General features: G+C 30.9%; 1 protein-coding gene across 1 annotated transcript; it reads right to left on the minus strand.

Annotated features, from left to right (window-relative positions):
* Positions 1-677: 677 nt before the first annotated feature.
* LOC111622357 (caspase-2-like) lies at positions 678-19,273 on the minus strand. The gene is made up of 4 exons (XM_023364716.1): positions 19,112-19,273; positions 11,428-11,590; positions 11,250-11,309; positions 678-1,458 (listed from the first exon to the last, which is right to left on the minus strand). Exons 1-4 carry the CDS (start codon positions 19,271-19,273, stop codon positions 1,310-1,312), a joined length of 534 nt encoding a protein of 177 aa, XP_023220484.1. The 3' UTR covers positions 678-1,309.
* Between the last annotated feature and the right edge of the window lie 246 nt (positions 19,274-19,519).

A 19,519-nucleotide genomic window follows, 5' to 3' on the forward strand; every position in this document is an offset into this window, starting at 1 on the left:
GCTACGTGAGGGATGTTTAAATGTGAGAGATGCCTGTCGTCAGCGTGGAAGTGCGTGGTTAAAAAGTTCACTAAAAACTCGGGCTAGAATTAGTTTATTGGAAGATTTATTATATTTTTATTTTTTATTTTATTTTCTGTTAATTTTATGTTATTCCGTTTCTCTTGCATATTTTTAAAAAGTTTTGTTCTTAATTTGATTTAAATATTTGTATTCTATACATGGAACGTATCTGTTCCATTTTCGTATTTTTCGTTCTATTTTAGAAAGTGATGATATCATCAGTTTGAGTGTGGAGTTGAAATTTCTGCAGCTGCAAAGGTTCGAAATAGTGAAAGTTCAGAGAGCAGTCACCCGGACATCGGTGGCCGATCTTTGGGAAGTGAAAGTGGACATTAATTGCACACCCGGGATGTACTGTCTGAAATTTTTGAGGTCGTAAAACCGGAATTAAGTAAAATTTCGTGACTTTCTATACCCATTTTTAGCGGGTTTTGGAGGGCTTATCGAGCCCAATTTTAGTGATTTTTGAAATTTAAAAGTACCGTTAGAAAACGGATGTTTTCAGCATAGAAGATAAAAAGTTTAACGATGTGCACTTAACGATGTGTAATAGTAAAGGTTTAAGATGGATTTGTGAATGTGAGGTTAAAGCGGAAGGTGACTCACTGACCATTCGCCGATAAGTTTTAAGATTCAACTTCCAAAGGTTAAAGAGAGAATTAAAGGGAAGAAGTTTGATATTAACAGTGCGGACTAGGAGAAGTTTTCTGCCCGGTGTATTAATGAACTCAGTAAACTAATAAATAGGAATTGTCTGGAAAAGGAGGAGGTACAGGTTAATATAGTTAGTGCCATTTAGAAGATTAAACACTCATTGCTATAAAAATTATTGAACCAAGGAGTTGTTGGAATTGAACAAAATTGTACATGTTTGAGTTTAATGGTAATATAAGTAATTACAATATGAACGTAAAAAAATCATTTATTGCAGGATAAACTACAAATGAAAGCAGGTTTCAACAGGAAACATCCCTGTGAAATGAATCTTCCATCCTCATCCAATGAGAAGATCACAACGATTTATTCATCTGGGAAATATTATTAAGAAATTGGATCAATGTAATAGGCCACTCTAGAGCTCTAAAAATATGGGTTTCATACTTTAATAACTTAAAAAATTTAAATCACAGCTACCAATTATTTTCAATTATAGTTTGAGCGTTAATTAAATGTGTAAGTCTAATAGTGCAGCATTCTAACAACTTTCAAATATCCAATTCCAACATACACTGCATATTTTTGAAATTTAATTACCAATTAAATTTAAATAAAACAAAAAACTTACTTCATACAACATGCACAACAAATCCGTGTTGTGTGCTCGTGTTAATAAAACATGTGTTAAGTGTTGCACAAACCATGACCCATACACTGGATTTCTATATGATTTGTATCCTATAAAAAAAAAGTAATTTATATTACAATAGAAAAATCGAAATTAAAATAAACATTTTAATTTATAACAGCTTGTACAGGTAAACATTTATCATTGCTGTGCTATAGTAAAATAAGCCATGGCTCACAGGTATCAGTTTTATTTTGCAAAAATAACCCATGTCCAATTTTGTAAGATTTACGAAAAAGCACTAGATATACATCACTTTCTCACTTGTAACTTCATTTAGTGCAGAACTCACTGTAGTGCACTTTAATGTACCAAGGGATTCAAATAATTTGCAATGATTAACTATAATGTGGCCACTACCAGCTTAAGAATAGTATGTAGAGAAGAAATATAGTTTTAGTAAAATAAATTTTAACAAAAATGGTACGAACCTAAGTAAATGATAAAAAGTATTGTAGATCAACATGATTTTAAATCACTATGAACTATATACATTTATTTTAATAAAAAGTTGTATATTCCTTTTAAAAAAGTGCAGAGAAATTTGTACTTACATAAATGTACTGTACTTACTTAGTAATAAAAATTTTAATAATTTAAAATTAATAAAATGGATAGTAGCAATCAATCCTGCCACTCACTCTCACTACCTACTTGATACATTTTGCTGCCATGTAATTTGACTTTTTAATACAAATTTTTAACAGATCTGCTTTCAGCATAATTTTGAACAACAATCAAAATGAAATTGATTGTAATGTTAATACAAATTTAGCAAGCAAAACAGCATTAAAAAACAAATTGGGGTACAGAATGTACAGAAAAAAGAGAACACACACATTAGATAATTTTGTTATTACTACTACAAAATTAACAAAAATTCATGGACTACTTTTTCACTCTTATAGTTTCTTTTTTAATAACCAATTACTAAATAAGTTTTCATTAGTTGTTATTGCCTTATTGTCCTTATTTCTGACAGTCCTATTAATAATTTATGTCCAAGTTGACAAATATAATAAGATCAGTTTTGCTTAGTTTTTAACTGAAATAATCCCATTTCAAGTTTTTAAATTTCCTGCAAATCTGCTGCTAAAAGTTGAATAGTTCCAGCACATCATTAATGTTGTGTTGTTTTCAATTTATGATGAAGATTATTTAAAATTTTTCAAACTGCCATTTCTTTTATTCAAGCTTCCAAAATACAGATTTCAAAAGATTACAGGAAATTCAATTTAAACCCCTTATCTACAAAATACAATAGTTTCAAATATTTTATATTTGCAATGTAATCACTACAAATTCAATTATATTCTTTAAAATGATTTTGTTTTTGTGTATTTTTTAATGCATACTTTACCCAAGATGATTTCTTATATTGGAGACATGACCAAAATGGTCAATTGTAACAGATATATCCTCATTGCAAAATGTATTAATTTGCAGGAACCATCTCAAAGTGGACAACTTAAACAGATAGTCACATTAGCAGGTTTCATTGTATATTTACTTTTTATTTATTAAATAATTTTTTTATTAAGTGACTCACTGTAATTTCTTATAAGCTCAGTTACATAAATCAAGTTACACTTTCAGAAACAAATTTTTAACTATGTAATACCATACTGAGATTTTTAACTATGTAATACCATACTGACTTTTTTAATTTAAAATTTTTGACAAAAACAAAAAATATTTGTCTTCAAGATGATACATTGAGACACTCCTCTTTTAGTGTACAGTTACAAGCAATGACTCTTGAATTTGCAAAAAAAATCTGTTAATGTAATTACATATAAAAAGCATTTTAAAATTAACAGGGTGTTAATTTTTACATGACATGTGAACCAGAAATTTTGCCCTCTTAAATAGAGGTTTTACTATAATAATAAAATAAACTCAGAAAAAAAATGAAACAAAAAAATAATTTTAATATCAATATTAAAATTATTTCTTAAAGCTTTTTTAATCATAAAAAAATTCATTGTATAAAAAATTTAATGCTTTTTAGCTTGCATTTTGTACTAGACTGAAGTTTAGTCAAAATCTTAATTGCAAGTATTTATTAAAAAAAATTAAATCAGTTCATCGAAATAGTTCAGGGTTGTATTGGTAAATACTTGATATCATTTCTTGCAAATGTATGAATACATGATTGTGGATTGGTTGTTTGCCTATGCAATGGAATGCATTATATACAGATTTTAAATTCCACTTATGAATTAAAGTTGATTCACACTAAGCAACTAGCTAGTTGTATAGTGTAAATCAACTTTAATGTAAAAATTTTTTATACAGATTTTAAATTCCACTTATGAATTAAAGTTGATTTAATTCATAAGTGGAATTTAAAATCAGTATATAATGCATTCCATTGCATAGGTCATATCCTATTTAAAATTATCTTTACGGTATATCGAAAAATTTTTACATTAAATTTAATTATTACAATAAAATATACAGGGTGTATTTTTTAAATTGACAGTACTCACAAACATCTGTAAAGCAATCTAACAGTTGAACTGCCGCAAAATTTGGGAGAGTGTCTAAGGACGACATGGGAAAGAGATTCCGCAAAGAAAAAAGTAGTACCTAAATTTGCCGGTAGGGTGGATTTGGCTCTGTTGTAGCAAACAGCTAAGAATTTGCATAAAACCCAGCTGCAGTTAACAAACACACGAATGAATAATCAGACAGAGGTTTCAGTACAATAATGAAATTTTAATTAATCGGCAAATAACTTTCTCCCTCCTTCAATGTGACCACCTTCCTGCTGGACAACACATTGCATCCTGAACACATTGTTCTCTACGGCCGAACGTAACATGTCTCCAGGAATGTTCATCACAGTTCGAGAATGTTGTCCTTCGAGGTCATCAAGTTGGGGACACCATGGACTTTTAGTAACCCCACAGGAAAAAGTCACATGAAGTTAGAACCTTCAACGAGTCCAATCACAACATCACTAACTGTCTGCGTAGACACTGGTTTATGCCCTCTACCAAGCTAAACTGCTGAGGATCCTGTTTCTTCAAATTTATTTATCAAGTCTTTAAATGCTTTGATTGATAGAGGACCTCTGCATAGGTTGTTACTGGTTCTAAACTCACGAAGAGCACCCGGTCTGCTCGATTGGTTAAGATAATAAAGTTTCAGAAGCAACGCACGCTGAGGTAGCGAAAAATGCATGTTGAATTCTGCTGAAGTCCGGAATGCACTTCGGACTTTTGTCCTTGTCTTTTAAGCTCAAATTAGTTGGTGCTGCTGTCAACCACATCATTATGAATTTGGATTTTGCGATGTTACCAGCGCGTTATGCAAATTTTTAGCTGTTTCGCTACAGCAGTGCCAAATCCGTCCCTACAGGCGAATTTGGGTTCTACTTTTTTCTTCGCTGAATCTCTTTTCCATGTCGTCCATAGTCACTCTCCGAAATTTGGCGACAGATTGCTCTATCAGATTGTTCTACAGATGTCTCTGAGTACCATCAGTTTAAAAAACACCCTATATATATTTTTTATTGTAATAAATATCAAATCACTTACAATAAAATATACATATATATATTTTATTGTAAGTGATTTGCTATTTATTCAAAAAATTACTTTAAAGCCTACTACAAATTAGGCAATATTGAAGCAAACTGGTCAAAGGCAATGTTGAACAAAGTTCGTTTAATCATCACACAGTCGACCGTTGATTGTCCAGTGATGAACTCAATGTCACTCTACGTAATACCCTTCAACAGAAAGTATGTGATTATCTTACCCTCTCAGATCCAAGTAGTTTGATTTTTTTAGGTGACAATTGGTGACCCTCATGCACATTTGAAAGTTTGCAGGAAAGGAATATGTGCTGTACACCACAAAGAAGGTGTACATTTGTGCTGTAATCTTTGTCATGCTATGTCTTTGCTTTGCTGGGATTATGAGAGATGTTTAATTGATTTTCAACGACGAAAGAATATAAGTTATTTCATTGATTTTATCCAAGTTTATAAGTTTATTGGTCCCTGATTTTCTTTTCCTTTATTTATTAAATTTATGCCAAATAGACAACAAATGGAAGTAGCAGAAGCTAACACCAGCAAATCATTGCTGCAGATTGTTGCTGTTTTACAAAGTGAACTACTAAGCAATAGTTCATAGAGGGATAGACGAAATGTCCTTTGGTTCTATAGAACTTCATCACAAGTGATAGCACAAGCGGCTATACTGCCAGATTGTCAAAGGAAATCAGTCACGTGACCATAAAACGTGCCTCTGATGTAACATCAAAAGTGACGGCATTGCCTAGTTTGCAGCAGATATCTATGATCACATTTACTGCCACTCACTCTCACTACCTACTTGATACATTTTGCTGCCATATAATTTGACTTNTAATAAAATAAATTATTTCCAAATTTACCATTAATGGCTGCAGTATGTAACCATTATGTCTGACCATGTTGGCATTTGTATTGTATCTCTTCGATGTTGAAAATAATGGTGGCTGTCAGACATGATGTTTCGAATTGGAATTCCAAAATCCGATTTTTCTTTATAGTAAAAATAAAATTAAAACTTTCTTATAAATAATCATAATTTTTAAAAACTTATACAATAGATATAAGCACAGTAGGCCCCCACTTTACAACTGATTTAACATAGGATCAAATCTATGATAGATTCTCCATAATGATAAGAAAATAAATCCACTGTATGATAAATATTCACTTTATAATACACTTTCGATTTTGATAACTGGGTCCGAGGAAGAGCTTAGATGATAAAATCAATCAATAATAATAACAACACAAGTGTTTTGGATAACACATTAATAAATTTATTCCATCAGCTGCTGATGAAATAAAATTTTAAAAATGTTTTAATCATGTTTTATTATTTAATTATTTAGTATTCTATACAACACTACCATTTTATAAAAAAAAATCCTTTACATAGAGAAGTAAAGCAAAGCTCTGTGGCAAATTTAAATTTCTGATGTCTCAAAACAAATTACCAAAAAACTACTTATTATGTTCTTTTTACAATATTTTCATGACAGAATTGAAATCTCTAGAACACATTAATATTGTAAAGAGTGGACTACTGTAATACATTTAAATGCTTGGAATTAAATCTAGTTTTATTATTTTAAAAAAATATAATTTATAAATGACTGTTTTATTCATATAGTAGATATATATATGAATTATGCTAATAATTTCTTTGTTCAATCCAGACTTTATCATGTTTATATTTGATGTTATAATTTTCAAATAAAACGTAATGATTTACTTTAATAAACCTTGAATATAAACTTTATATTTACAGTAGTGCAGCAAACTCAACTTAACGTGGACTGATGTGCAGTGGTTTGCCGTGACATTTGATGTTAGAGAAGATGTGTTTCTGTAAGAAGCTGACTTCCAGGGGCAATCAGTGCTAAAGAAAACTTTAAGTTCGTTTTTCTCAATTATATTTGAGTATAGCACTTTAGTACTTTACAGGTAGTACACTCACATGGTGTACTACATCTACACCAAAGATCATCAAAATCCGTTTTCCCGAAGCCGTAGGGTCTTCTTGTTAGATAATTTCATTTGTTCGGTTACAAATGCAATAATATTACCAGTTATTAAGCTATTTTGAAAAAAAANGTTCGAGAATGTTGTCCTTCGAGGTCATCAAGTTGGGGACACCATGGACTTTTAGTAACCCCACAGGAAAAAGTCACATGAAGTTAGAACCTTCAACGAGTCCAATCACAACATCACTAACTGTCTGCGTAGACACTGGTTTATGCCCTCTACCAAGCTAAACTGCTGAGGATCCTGTTTCTTCAAATTTATTTATCAAGTCTTTAAATGCTTTGATTGATAGAGGACCTCTGCATAGGTTGTTACTGGTTCTAAACTCACGAAGAGCACCCGGTCTGCTCGATTGGTTAAGATAATAAAGTTTCAGAAGCAACGCACGCTGAGGTAGCGAAAAATGCATGTTGAATTCTGCTGAAGTCCGGAATGCACTTCGGACTTTTGTCCTTGTCTTTTAAGCTCAAATTAGTTGGTGCTGCTGTCAACCACATCATTATGAATTTGGATTTTGCGATGTTACCAGCGCGTTATGCAAATTTTTAGCTGTTTCGCTACAGCAGTGCCAAATCCGTCCCTACAGGCGAATTTGGGTTCTACTTTTTTCTTCGCTGAATCTCTTTTCCATGTCGTCCATAGTCACTCTCCGAAATTTGGCGACAGATTGCTCTATCAGATTGTTCTACAGATGTCTCTGAGTACCATCAGTTTAAAAAACACCCTATATATATTTTTTATTGTAATAAATATCAAATCACTTACAATAAAATATACATATATATATTTTATTGTAAGTGATTTGATATTTATTCAAAAAATTACTTTAAAGCCTACTACAAATTAGGCAATATTGAAGCAAACTGGTCAAAGGCAATGTTGAACAAAGTTCGTTTAATCATCACACAGTCGACCGTTGATTGTCCAGTGATGAACTCAATGTCACTCTACGTAATACCCTTCAACAGAAAGTATGTGATTATCTTACCCTCTCAGATCCAAGTAGTTTGATTTTTTTAGGTGACAATTGGTGACCCTCATGCACATTTGAAAGTTTGCAGGAAAGGAATATGTGCTGTACACCACAAAGAAGGTGTACATTTGTGCTGTAATCTTTGTCATGCTATGTCTTTGCTTTGCTGGGATTATGAGAGATGTTTAATTGATTTTCAACGACGAAAGAATATAAGTTATTTCATTGATTTTATCCAAGTTTATAAGTTTATTGGTCCCTGATTTTCTTTTCCTTTATTTATTAAATTTATGCCAAATAGACAACAAATGGAAGTAGCAGAAGCTAACACCAGCAAATCATTGCTGCAGATTGTTGCTGTTTTACAAAGTGAACTACTAAGCAATAGTTCATAGAGGGATAGACGAAATGTCCTTTGGTTCTATAGAACTTCATCACAAGTGATAGCACAAGCGGCTATACTGCCAGATTGTCAAAGGAAATCAGTCACGTGACCATAAAACGTGCCTCTGATGTAACATCAAAAGTGACGGCATTGCCTGGTTTGCAGCAGATCACATGATCACATTTACATATTCAAATGTTATATTTATATATTTGTTAAAGATTGACTTATATTTCTACTTTTATTTATTTTGTATTTTAATAAAATAAATTATTTCCAAATTTACCATTAATGGCTGCAGTATGTAACCATTATGTCTGACCATGTTGGCATTTGTATTGTATCTCTTCGATGTTGAAAATAATGGTGGCTGTCAGACATGATGTTTCGAATTGGAATTCCAAAATCCGATTTTTCTTTATAGTAAAAATAAAATTAAAACTTTCTTATAAATAATCATAATTTTTAAAAACTTATACAATAGATATAAGCACAGTAGGCCCCCACTTTACAACTGATTTAACATAGGATCAAATCTATGATAGATTCTCCATAATGATAAGAAAATAAATCCACTGTATGATAAATATTCACTTTATAATACACTTTCGATTTTGATAACTGGGTCCGAGGAAGAGCTTAGATGATAAAATCAATCAATAATAATAACAACACAAGTGTTTTGGATAACACATTAATAAATTTATTCCATCAGCTGCTGATGAAATAAAATTTTAAAAATGTTTTAATCATGTTTTATTATTTAATTATTTAGTATTCTATACAACACTAACATTTTATAAAAAAAAATCCTTTACATAGAGAAGTAAAGCAAAGCTCTGTGGCAAATTTAAATTTCTGATGTCTCAAAACAAATTACCAAAAAACTACTTATTATGTTCTTTTTACAATATTTTCATGACAGAATTGAAATCTCTAGAACACATTAATATTGTAAAGAGTGGACTACTGTAATACATTTAAATGCTTGGAATTAAATCTAGTTTTATTATTTTAAAAAAATATAATTTATAAATGACTGTTTTATTCATATAGTAGATGTATATATGAATTATGCTAATAATTTCTTTGTTCAATACAGACTTTATCATGTTTATATTTGATGTTATAATTTTCAAATAAAACGTAATGATTTACTTTAATAAACCTTGAATATAAACTTTATATTTACAGTAGTGCAGCAAACTCAACTTAACGTGGACTGATGTGCAGTGGTTTGCCGTGACATTTGATGTTAGAGAAGATGTGTTTCTGTAAGAAGCTGACTTCCAGGGGCAATCAGTGCTAAAGAAAACTTTAAGTTCGTTTTTCTCAATTATATTTGAGTATAGCACTTTAGTACTTTACAGGTAGTACACTCACATGGTGTACTACATCTACACCAAAGATCATCAAAATCCGTTTTCCCGAAGCCGTAGGGTCTTCTTGTTAGATAATTTCATTTGTTCGGTTACAAATGCAATAATATTACCAGTTATTAAGCTATTTTGAAAAAAAAACCAATTAGTTGAGTGTACTTAATGAAAACAATTAAAACATAACAAAACTACATTCAAAGCAAGATCTGAAAATAACATATAAAAGAAACTTAAGTGCTTCAATTAGAATTACCGATGAATTTTGTCTAGAAGACCAATGGCTAGTTCTACGAAGAATTCACAGTCTTAAGTTTAAGATTATAAAAAATCATGTGGTCTGACAAAAGCAAGCTGTATTAATAGCTAAAGCCATGTATGCATTTTGTTGTAAATACACACATGCATTTAATGGACTTTGGAATTATTGAAATAATAAATTTTTGAAAAAAATGTCCAAATTAATTCAATGCCAAACAGATTTCTTCCATAAAAATAAAAGAATTATTTCTTCATTGGCAGTGTACAATGTCTGTAGTGTTGCCATATTTTTAAAATCACTGACCCGGATGGCAGGTGAGGTTTGTTCAAACAGAAGTTCCTGATGCATGCGCAATGTCATTTTGCAATGCAAAGAATAACATGCAGTGCATGGCGGTTCTAAATCAGTCACAATTAGGGACTAGGGAAACTTGGGTAGAAGTAACTCAAGTAACTAAATTAAGAAAAAAACAACTACAGATGACTTAGCTCTATTGGATATTGGAGACGTGTACGAATACGAACCGTACAAAAAAAAAAGGTCGGCAGGTTGCGCACGATATTCCCAGATAAAACTGATAGTTCACTTGGACAGTGAGTCGATTCCCAGACTGTCCAGGTAGTAACACTAAATGTCTGTATAATTTTGAACAGATGTCCAATATATCAACAATGTAACTGGTAAAACTGAAAATGTAACTGCCACTTGGAGATGAAACTTTCCTTATAAACACATAATATGGCATAATATTTCAAATTAAACAATATTTTCGTGGGTCACTAGACCAGATAATGACTTTGAATTTCATTGTGAAACATATTCTAAATTATATGAACTAAAATATATGCAAAATCCTATTCTTGACCAGGGACTAGACTTCACTTTGAATTATCTGATATCAAAATAACAAGGTTCTGCTGTGTATGTTCACACAGTTCGAATAAAAAAGTATTCTTAGCAGTAGGTAAGGTGAAATTAATGTATTCTTTTAATTATGGGATGAAGAAATATATTTATATAACTCTTTGAAAGTTAATTGAAATGTATATCATCAAGTACACAAAAGTATAAGAATAAGCTTTGTTCTGTGGGAAACTTAAAAAATGTTACTCAAACTTAAAATTTTACAGATAATATACAGCAGTTAATATTAATATTAATTGTAATAAGATTTAATTTATATATACATTTAAAAATGTATAAAATCTATACTGTTAAAAACAAAATATAAAATATATATATTTTTTAAACAATTACAATTTATACTTACCACCTCTACATGCTTGAATAAAAAATATCTTCGGTTTTCCATGTCGCATTATGTCGCATGGTAGTGAGGGTATAATATACGAAACGTGTAGCGGCGAGGTCATATCAGAAGATATTTTTGAACATTTTAATAATGAAAATTGCCATGCGTTGTTAGGAAAATAACAACGCATAGCAATTTTCATTATTAAAATGTTCATAAATCTCTTCTAATATGACCTCGCCGCCACACGTTCCATATATTATACCCTCACTACCATGCGACATAATTACAACCACACACGAATCTGCACTGTAATTTTTGCGATCTTTAGATATGTTTTCGAAAATGTTCTTTATTTCCTGTTAGAAAAATTTTAAACATTTATTTATCTGTTTATTAAAATTATTATATATTATACCAACAATAACAAATATCATAATATGTGTCTTTATTGTTGTTAACATTTTTTTTCTGGCTATGTTCGTAGATCTGCATTGCACTGTAATTTTTCTAATCTTGTTAATGATATTTTCAATGAGTTTAATATCATTCCACTGAAGTATGCTATTCCTGGCAAATGCTCTTTCCATTACCTAATATGATACATTTATAAAACTAATGTTTCTATTATGCTCTTTTATTCTATTACAAAAAATCCTTTCGTCACTCCAAATAAGATCATCTAAAATGTTGTACAAATTGAAGTGATAAAAATTTCAATATAAAAGAATCATATATCAAATATATCAGCAAATAATTAGAAAATAACAAGCAATTATTTATTGTGACATTGTCACAATGCCAGGCTGCAATTTTAAATCATATTTTTAATTTATTTAATTTAAAATATATGCTCTACATTTCAAATTATTAGTAATGGCTTGCCCCTGTACATCATACTTTTTCTTTTACAATAGAGTTGTACTGGTCATCTATTAACTGCTATTAGAGGAAAAGTTCTGAAGTGAAATAACGTGACTCCTAGTTTGCACTGAAAGTTCATGTATAGTTAATCAAGGCTTCCTGCCACTATGGTTCGCATGTCTGGCCTCAGATTTCATCTATCTCTGTTCTCAAGATTAAGGAAAGACAGACAGACAACAGTAGGAATTTCTAGGTTTACAATTTTTTCAAATTCCAGCCCAAAAAATGAAATGCAAAAATTTAAATACAAGTTTGTCAAGGATTCGTTCTTTCGTCAATATTCTTCAATGTTTACATAAAATTATTAATAAAAAAACAAAACATAAAGTAAATATAGATAATAACCGAACATCTTTATCGTAACCAAAAAAGTTTATTTAAAAAAAATGTTTTTGACCTATTTCATAGGCCATCGTCAGGTTGAAAACGGACAATTGGAGCATTTCCGTTCCACGAGATCGAATACAAATATTCAAATTTCAAAAAAACTGACAACGGATTAAAAAATAATATACGAGTAATGTATAATATATATATATATATATAATAAAAAGCAAACAATAAAATAAAAAATACAAATAAATTCATAAATACTACTAAATACAAGTTTCAACTAATACTATTTAGAACAATCAAATTAACGTGTAAGTTATGAGTTCCTGGCAGACTTTTTAACAATATACTGTACTTTCAGACCGATAAAGGCCTTCTGTGTCCCTCACATTTATACATCTCTCTTTTAGTTTGCTCTTATAAATCTCTATATTTTCAGCAGTCTTTGCTAATGTTGGGGAGCTCACAAGTTTAATAATGTCCGCTTCATCCCATTTAACTACCAAGCTTTGGGTCTGAGCCATCTCTGATCTGGGAAAAACCGTCACATTTTTTTCTGATGTTATACTTGTGCTCCTTGAGTCTTACACTCAAATTCCTTGTTGTAACTCTGATATAATCTCTCCTAATTCCCAGCTGTGCGTTTTCGTATGGTATCCTATAGACACCTGCTTTTTTTCCTTCTTAATTAATGCTATCCTTGTAATTTCTTAAATTTTATACCGGTTTGGGGCTGTTTTTAGAATTATTGTTGACTCCTTGCGGTGCTCAATTTCTTCCATAATGTCTTTTGCATATCTGTTATAAGTGAATTTTATGATTTTACCGGGACCTTGTTTTGAGTCCCTTGTTATGCTCTTTTCGCATCTTTTAACATTTCCTGTTATAGTGTCTTTCTTGTACCCTAATGCCTTGGCCACTTGCAGAATTCTGTCAATTTCCTTTCCTCTGTCCATAACGTTTTCACAATATAGAAAGGCCTTTCTAATTAGAGCCCAGAATGCTGCCATCTCATAATGATATGGATCATTTGATTGTGAGGGGATGTAAAGGGGACTGTGCATTGGTTTAATGTAAACACCGGTTGATAAATGCTGTTTTTTTAATTGGATGTTGATGTCCAAAACATGTATTATTACGGAACTTTTCTGTTTTAATTTCAGTTTTAGGCCATCACTGTTACGATCGATGCTTTCAATGAATTCATTAATCTTACGGTTATTATTCCATAATATAAAGATTTCATCCACATATCTTTTAAAATATACTATACTTTTACGGAAGTCATATTAAACTCTTTTCTCCATTTAATTCTAACACATAAAAAATATCTAAATACTGTATGAGGGGTGTTCAAAAAGTTCCTAGAAAATGGTTATTATTTGTAAACAATACTATATTTATCATTAATTGAAAACTGAAAAACAATAACTGCAAGCTATTGTGAAACAATTTTAAAAAACTGCATGCAGCTCTAAAAAAATTAACTTTAAAAAATTCACCATTATGAAAATGTACCAGACCACTCTAAGATCTATCAGAGCAGCACTACATGAACACAGATGAGAGATTTTACCACACCCTCTCTACAATCCAGATCTATCATCANGTCTATGCATACATCATTATATGCGCTCACGATACTTTCGATTCGTCACTTTTCCGTCGTAGATTTCCCATTTTACAATTGCGTGACTCATATCTTGGTGATAATGGAGAGAAGAGACAAATAGGACATCGATGTAAGTCACAGTTATGATTTCACAGATTCGAGACAGCTTGGTAGTGCGAACGGCCCCAGGCTTTCGCCCGTGCAAGCTAAGTGACTTTCATTACAAGCATTTAGCTTTCCGAAGTCTATGACAACAATTGTTTGGCATTGCCGCCCACGAATTTCACACCAATAAGCTGTCTCGACTTGTTCGATTATGTTATCAACTCAATTTCATATTTATTTTCACATTTTAACTTTGCGGTCCTTCTCTGTTCTTTTTCCGTTATTTACACGTGTAGGTCATTTCATTGTTATCCACATTTGATATCATCATTTATCACATACTGCCATGACGCTCATGACTGTCCGCTACAACTGTCAAGAATTAACGCGATTGGCGAAGCGTAGTGACAGCGGGCCAATAGAGAGCAGGGTCCTCGCCATAATGCGGTTTGCGCGCCAATTTTCGCACGTGTGTTAATCAAGCCAAATATTTGGCTATTCGGCCACGCTCTTGGCCGAATATACTATTCGTTGCATCACTAGTGCCTTTATATTTATGGAAAGCACTTTAGCTTGCCATAGGTCTTTGTTGACATGGTAAAAAAGACCTTTCTGACAATGAATGATAGTTTGCCACTCCTAAGTAATAGAGAAGAATTTAATAATTAATTACACTTTTGAGTGTTTTACACAACAATCATTAATTAACTATTTAAAAAAGTTTAAATGTTTTAAAGAAAAAAAAAGGCAATTAACTTCTGTAAAAGCAATAACTGGGTGTAATCAGTCTAGAAAATAGCATTGACTGGCAATTTTGATGTTTGTCTGAGTTTGAAATTCAATAGAAGCTTGAAATTTTTTAAAATTTTCACACTTTCAAACTTTGTTATTTTCTTTAACGTCATATTTAGTAATTAAGCACCTCTGATAAGGTAGGAGGCTTGACTAATTCTTGAGTCTAATTATTGCAACTGATGTAAGTAAATTCTCCAATAAAGTAGAGTTTTGGAAATTTTATATGAATGTCATTAAAATAAAGCAACAATATTTTCTTATGAAATTATAATTATTAAAATTATTGAATTAAATTAATATGAAATCTAAATTACATATAAAGACAAATANTAAAATAAAAAATACAAATAAATTCATAAATACTACTAAATACAAGTTTCAACTAATACTATTTAGAACAATCAAATTAACGTGTAAGTTATGAGTTCCTGGCAGACTTTTTAACAATATACTGTACTTTCAGACCGATAAAGGCCTTCTGTGTCCCTCACATTTATACATCTCTCTTTTAGTTTGCTCTTATAAATCTCTATATTTTCAGCAGTCTTTGCTAATGTTGGGGAGCTCACAAGTTTAATAATGTCCGCTTCATCCCATTTAACTACCAAGCTTTGGGTCTGAGCCATCTCTGATCTGGGAAAAACCGTCACATTTTTTTCTGATGTTATACTTGTGCTCCTTGAGTCTTACACTCAAATTCCTTGTTGTAACTCTGATATAATCTCTCCTAATTCCCAGCTGTGCGTTTTCGTATGGTATCCTATAGACACCTGCTTTTTTTCCTTCTTAATTAATGCTATCCTTGTAATTTCTTAAATTTTATACCGGTTTGGGGCTGTTTTTAGAATTATTGTTGACTCCTTGCGGTGCTCAATTTCTTCCATAATGTCTTTTGCATATCTGTTATAAGTGAATTTTATGATTTTACCGGGACCTTGTTTTGAGTCCCTTGTTATGCTCTTTTCGCATCTTTTAACATTTCCTGTTATAGTGTCTTTCTTGTACCCTAATGCCTTGGCCACTTGCAGAATTCTGTCAATTTCCTTTCCTCTGTCCATAACGTTTTCACAATATAGAAAGGCCTTTCTAATTAGAGCCCAGAATGCTGCCATCTCATAATGATATGGATCATTTGATTGTGAGGGGATGTAAAGGGGACTGTGCATTGGTTTAATGTAAACACCGGTTGATAAATGCTGTTTTTTTAATTGGATGTTGATGTCCAAAACATGTATTATTACGGAACTTTTCTGTTTTAATTTCAGTTTTAGGCCATCACTGTTACGATCGATGCTTTCAATGAATTCATTAATCTTACGGTTATTATTCCATAATATAAAGATTTCATCCACATATCTTTTAAAATATACTATACTTTTACGGAAGTCATATTAAACTCTTTTCTCCATTTAATTCTAACACATAAAAAATATCTAAATACTGTATGAGGGGTGTTCAAAAAGTTCCTAGAAAATGGTTATTATTTGTAAACAATACTATATTTATCATTAATTGAAAACTGAAAAACAATAACTGCAAGCTATTGTGAAACAATTTTAAAAAACTGCATGCAGCTCTAAAAAAATTAACTTTAAAAAATTCACCATTATGAAAATGTACCAGACCACTCTAAGATCTATCAGAGCAGCACTACATGAACACAGATGAGAGATTTTACCACACCCTCTCTACAATCCAGATCTATCATCATTAAACTTTGTTAATTCCCAAATTTAAAAAAAAAAATTAAGGCATTTGCTGGCAGTCAATAGATCAAGTAAAAAGCTTTGTAGTGCAGTGGCTAAAATCAAAAAGCACCAATTTCTAATGCAAGGGCTTAGAGGGGTTTTGAACACATTCAATTAGAATTTATCAGTTTTCTAAATTGGCACCTTACTGTAAACAAGTATCTTGTAGATTTTAGTATTATTTGGTATTTTGTATAAAAAAAAAAACACCTTGCAGTTTGGAGAACTGTTTCATGTCACAATACATGGTCTTCTTTATACAGCTTTTTGCTGAAACAGCATTCTAGTTTTATAGCTCAGTTTCACTTTACAGTCCAAAAACTTTTAATATAGAGAAAAAGAAAAAATAAAACAGTACAGGTATTTACTGATGCAAGCACAATGTGCATCTACCACACCCACAACTACCAAAGTTCAGTAAATAAGCAGCCATTTACTGATACATTAAATTTAACATAGTAATTATTTACACCATATTTCATTTTATTCTTTATATATTATTTTATTACAAAGTTTTAAAAAAATTTATTTTTATTTATTATTTATGTTGAAATCAACTGACATCAAAGTTAAATTTGGTTATTAATTTTGACTGCTTGAATTTGAATTTCCATGTGCAGACAAATATTATACTTGGCATTAATTAAGTGAAGTGATTTACTTCAGCAATAACAAACTTTGGACACGTCATGTGTACAAGAGTTTGTTTCTGCTTGAGTTTCAGCTTGGAAACACCATTGTTGTACACTAAAATCTTTATTATATTTGTCAGTTATTTTGCTCTGTTTATTAATTACTGCATTTCTTTCATATAAATAACAAAAAATCATTTTCAAGTAAAAATTTCTGTTTTTCAACATTTTGCTGTTAAATTGGAAAAAATCCTGTGAAATTTGTATGGATTTGTACACAAATAAATGATTTGTTATATGGCATTTTGTTTTACAGCCAACTTTCCAGAACGTATCCTGTCCATATATTGAAGAATGAGTGTACTCTTCATTCATATAAGGTGTGTCCCATGAATATAAAGGCACAACTTGTTATGAAAACAAAAACTAAACTAATTATCATAACAGAACTAATTTAATTTTGACGTAGTTACAACTTACAAACAAACATACTAAAAAATCATGTAATTATATTGTTTAACAATTTAACGATAAATTAATTTAAATCAAAATTACGTTTCTCGCTGACCCAAAAAATATAAAGGCAGGTTAGATTTTCTAACAATAGAGGTCATATGGTACTACAGTTTAACTACCACATATTTCAATTTTTTTTTCTGTTACGTATTGATGTAAATCAGGAGTCCGATTTACATCAATGGAACTTGCCTTGGACACCCCCCAAGGCAAGTTCCAATGCGGCCCAATAAACATGTAAACAAAACCAACAAATTTTTTAAATTTTATTTTTATTTATTCATTTCAACGGCATAAACTCAAGAAAGAAGTTTCACAAAGCCATAACTCTTTATACATATTTCATTTTTGAGTGGAAAGAAAATATTTTCCAATACTTGGAAATGTGCATATGAAGAAGGAATACTAAATAAAGCTGGATTTGTGACTCAAAAAAATTATAGACCCAAATTTGGGGAAAGACGAGAAAGGCCAAAATATAAAGTAGCGAGAAAGGTTAAATAGACTTTCTGTTAAGCAAATAGTGACCCTTAATTTTCCAACCTTCCTCACTTCTTTATGTTTTGTCTTTTCTTTTCTTTTCTTTCTGCATTTGGGCCTATAATTTTCTGAGTCCAAACTTCAGCTTTATTTGGTATTCCTTCCTGCATTGCAAGATTTTGCTATTTTGTGCCAAATTTGCCTACCCTGTTTTAGTTTGGTGTAAAAAATATCATTTGGCCCATTGGATACTTTCTGGGCTACATATTATTTATAAATATATTAGTTGAATAAAATTCACTTTAAAATGATGTTTTGTCGTTTTTTAGTTAATTAGAGATCAGAGAAAACAAATATTTCTGTTTTTCAAATAAATTTTTGTTCGTCTCCTTTATAATAAATAAATTTATCTATTTCTAAGTAAATATTGAAAGTGTCTGTAGAAGTAATTTTTCAAAATATCCTNATATTTTTATTTAATTTTATTTTTCTGCTTAAGAGAATCTGATGAAGTTGATAAAAGGCATATAATCTTATACAGGGTGTTCGGAAATTCCTGTTACAAACGTCTAGGACTTGTAGAGGGGAGTGAGTACATAATATTTTGATCGGGGACCCATGTCCGGAAACGTACCGTTTCGTTTCTACGATAATTTCAATTCACATGTTTAACTCTTGTTTGTAACGGGAATTTCCGAACACTATGTAGATGGCATATATTATAACAATACTTACATACGCTGTCTTATCCTCATACAAAACAACTTCATATCCTAAATACATAAATGTTATGTTAAGCATTGTCACGTCTTCTTCCGATCCATATCTTTTATCTTCATTGTAATTAAAATTGAAATTGTTTAAAATAACGCACGTCCCGTGTGGTTTACATTGCATCTTATAACACTGTAAAATTTTAAAATAAGTTCAAATATATGCCATACCTAGAATATATAAAAAAAAGCCAACAGCTAACTCGATATACATTACACCGTCCAATGCCAAATTAACAGGTTAGAAATGGCTATAATAATAATATGATTGATAAGATAATTTGATACTAGAGTTAGGCATTCGGTGCCATCTCTTGCTAAGTTAAATGATTTAAATAATTTTAGAACTAACTGGAATAAAAGAATCGGA

The sequence above is a fragment of the Centruroides sculpturatus genome, unplaced genomic scaffold (genome assembly GCF_000671375.1).
Source record: "Centruroides sculpturatus isolate CEXI.00-Female unplaced genomic scaffold, Cexi_2.0 scaffold7, whole genome shotgun sequence".
Lineage (NCBI taxonomy): Eukaryota > Metazoa > Arthropoda > Arachnida > Scorpiones > Buthidae > Centruroides > Centruroides sculpturatus.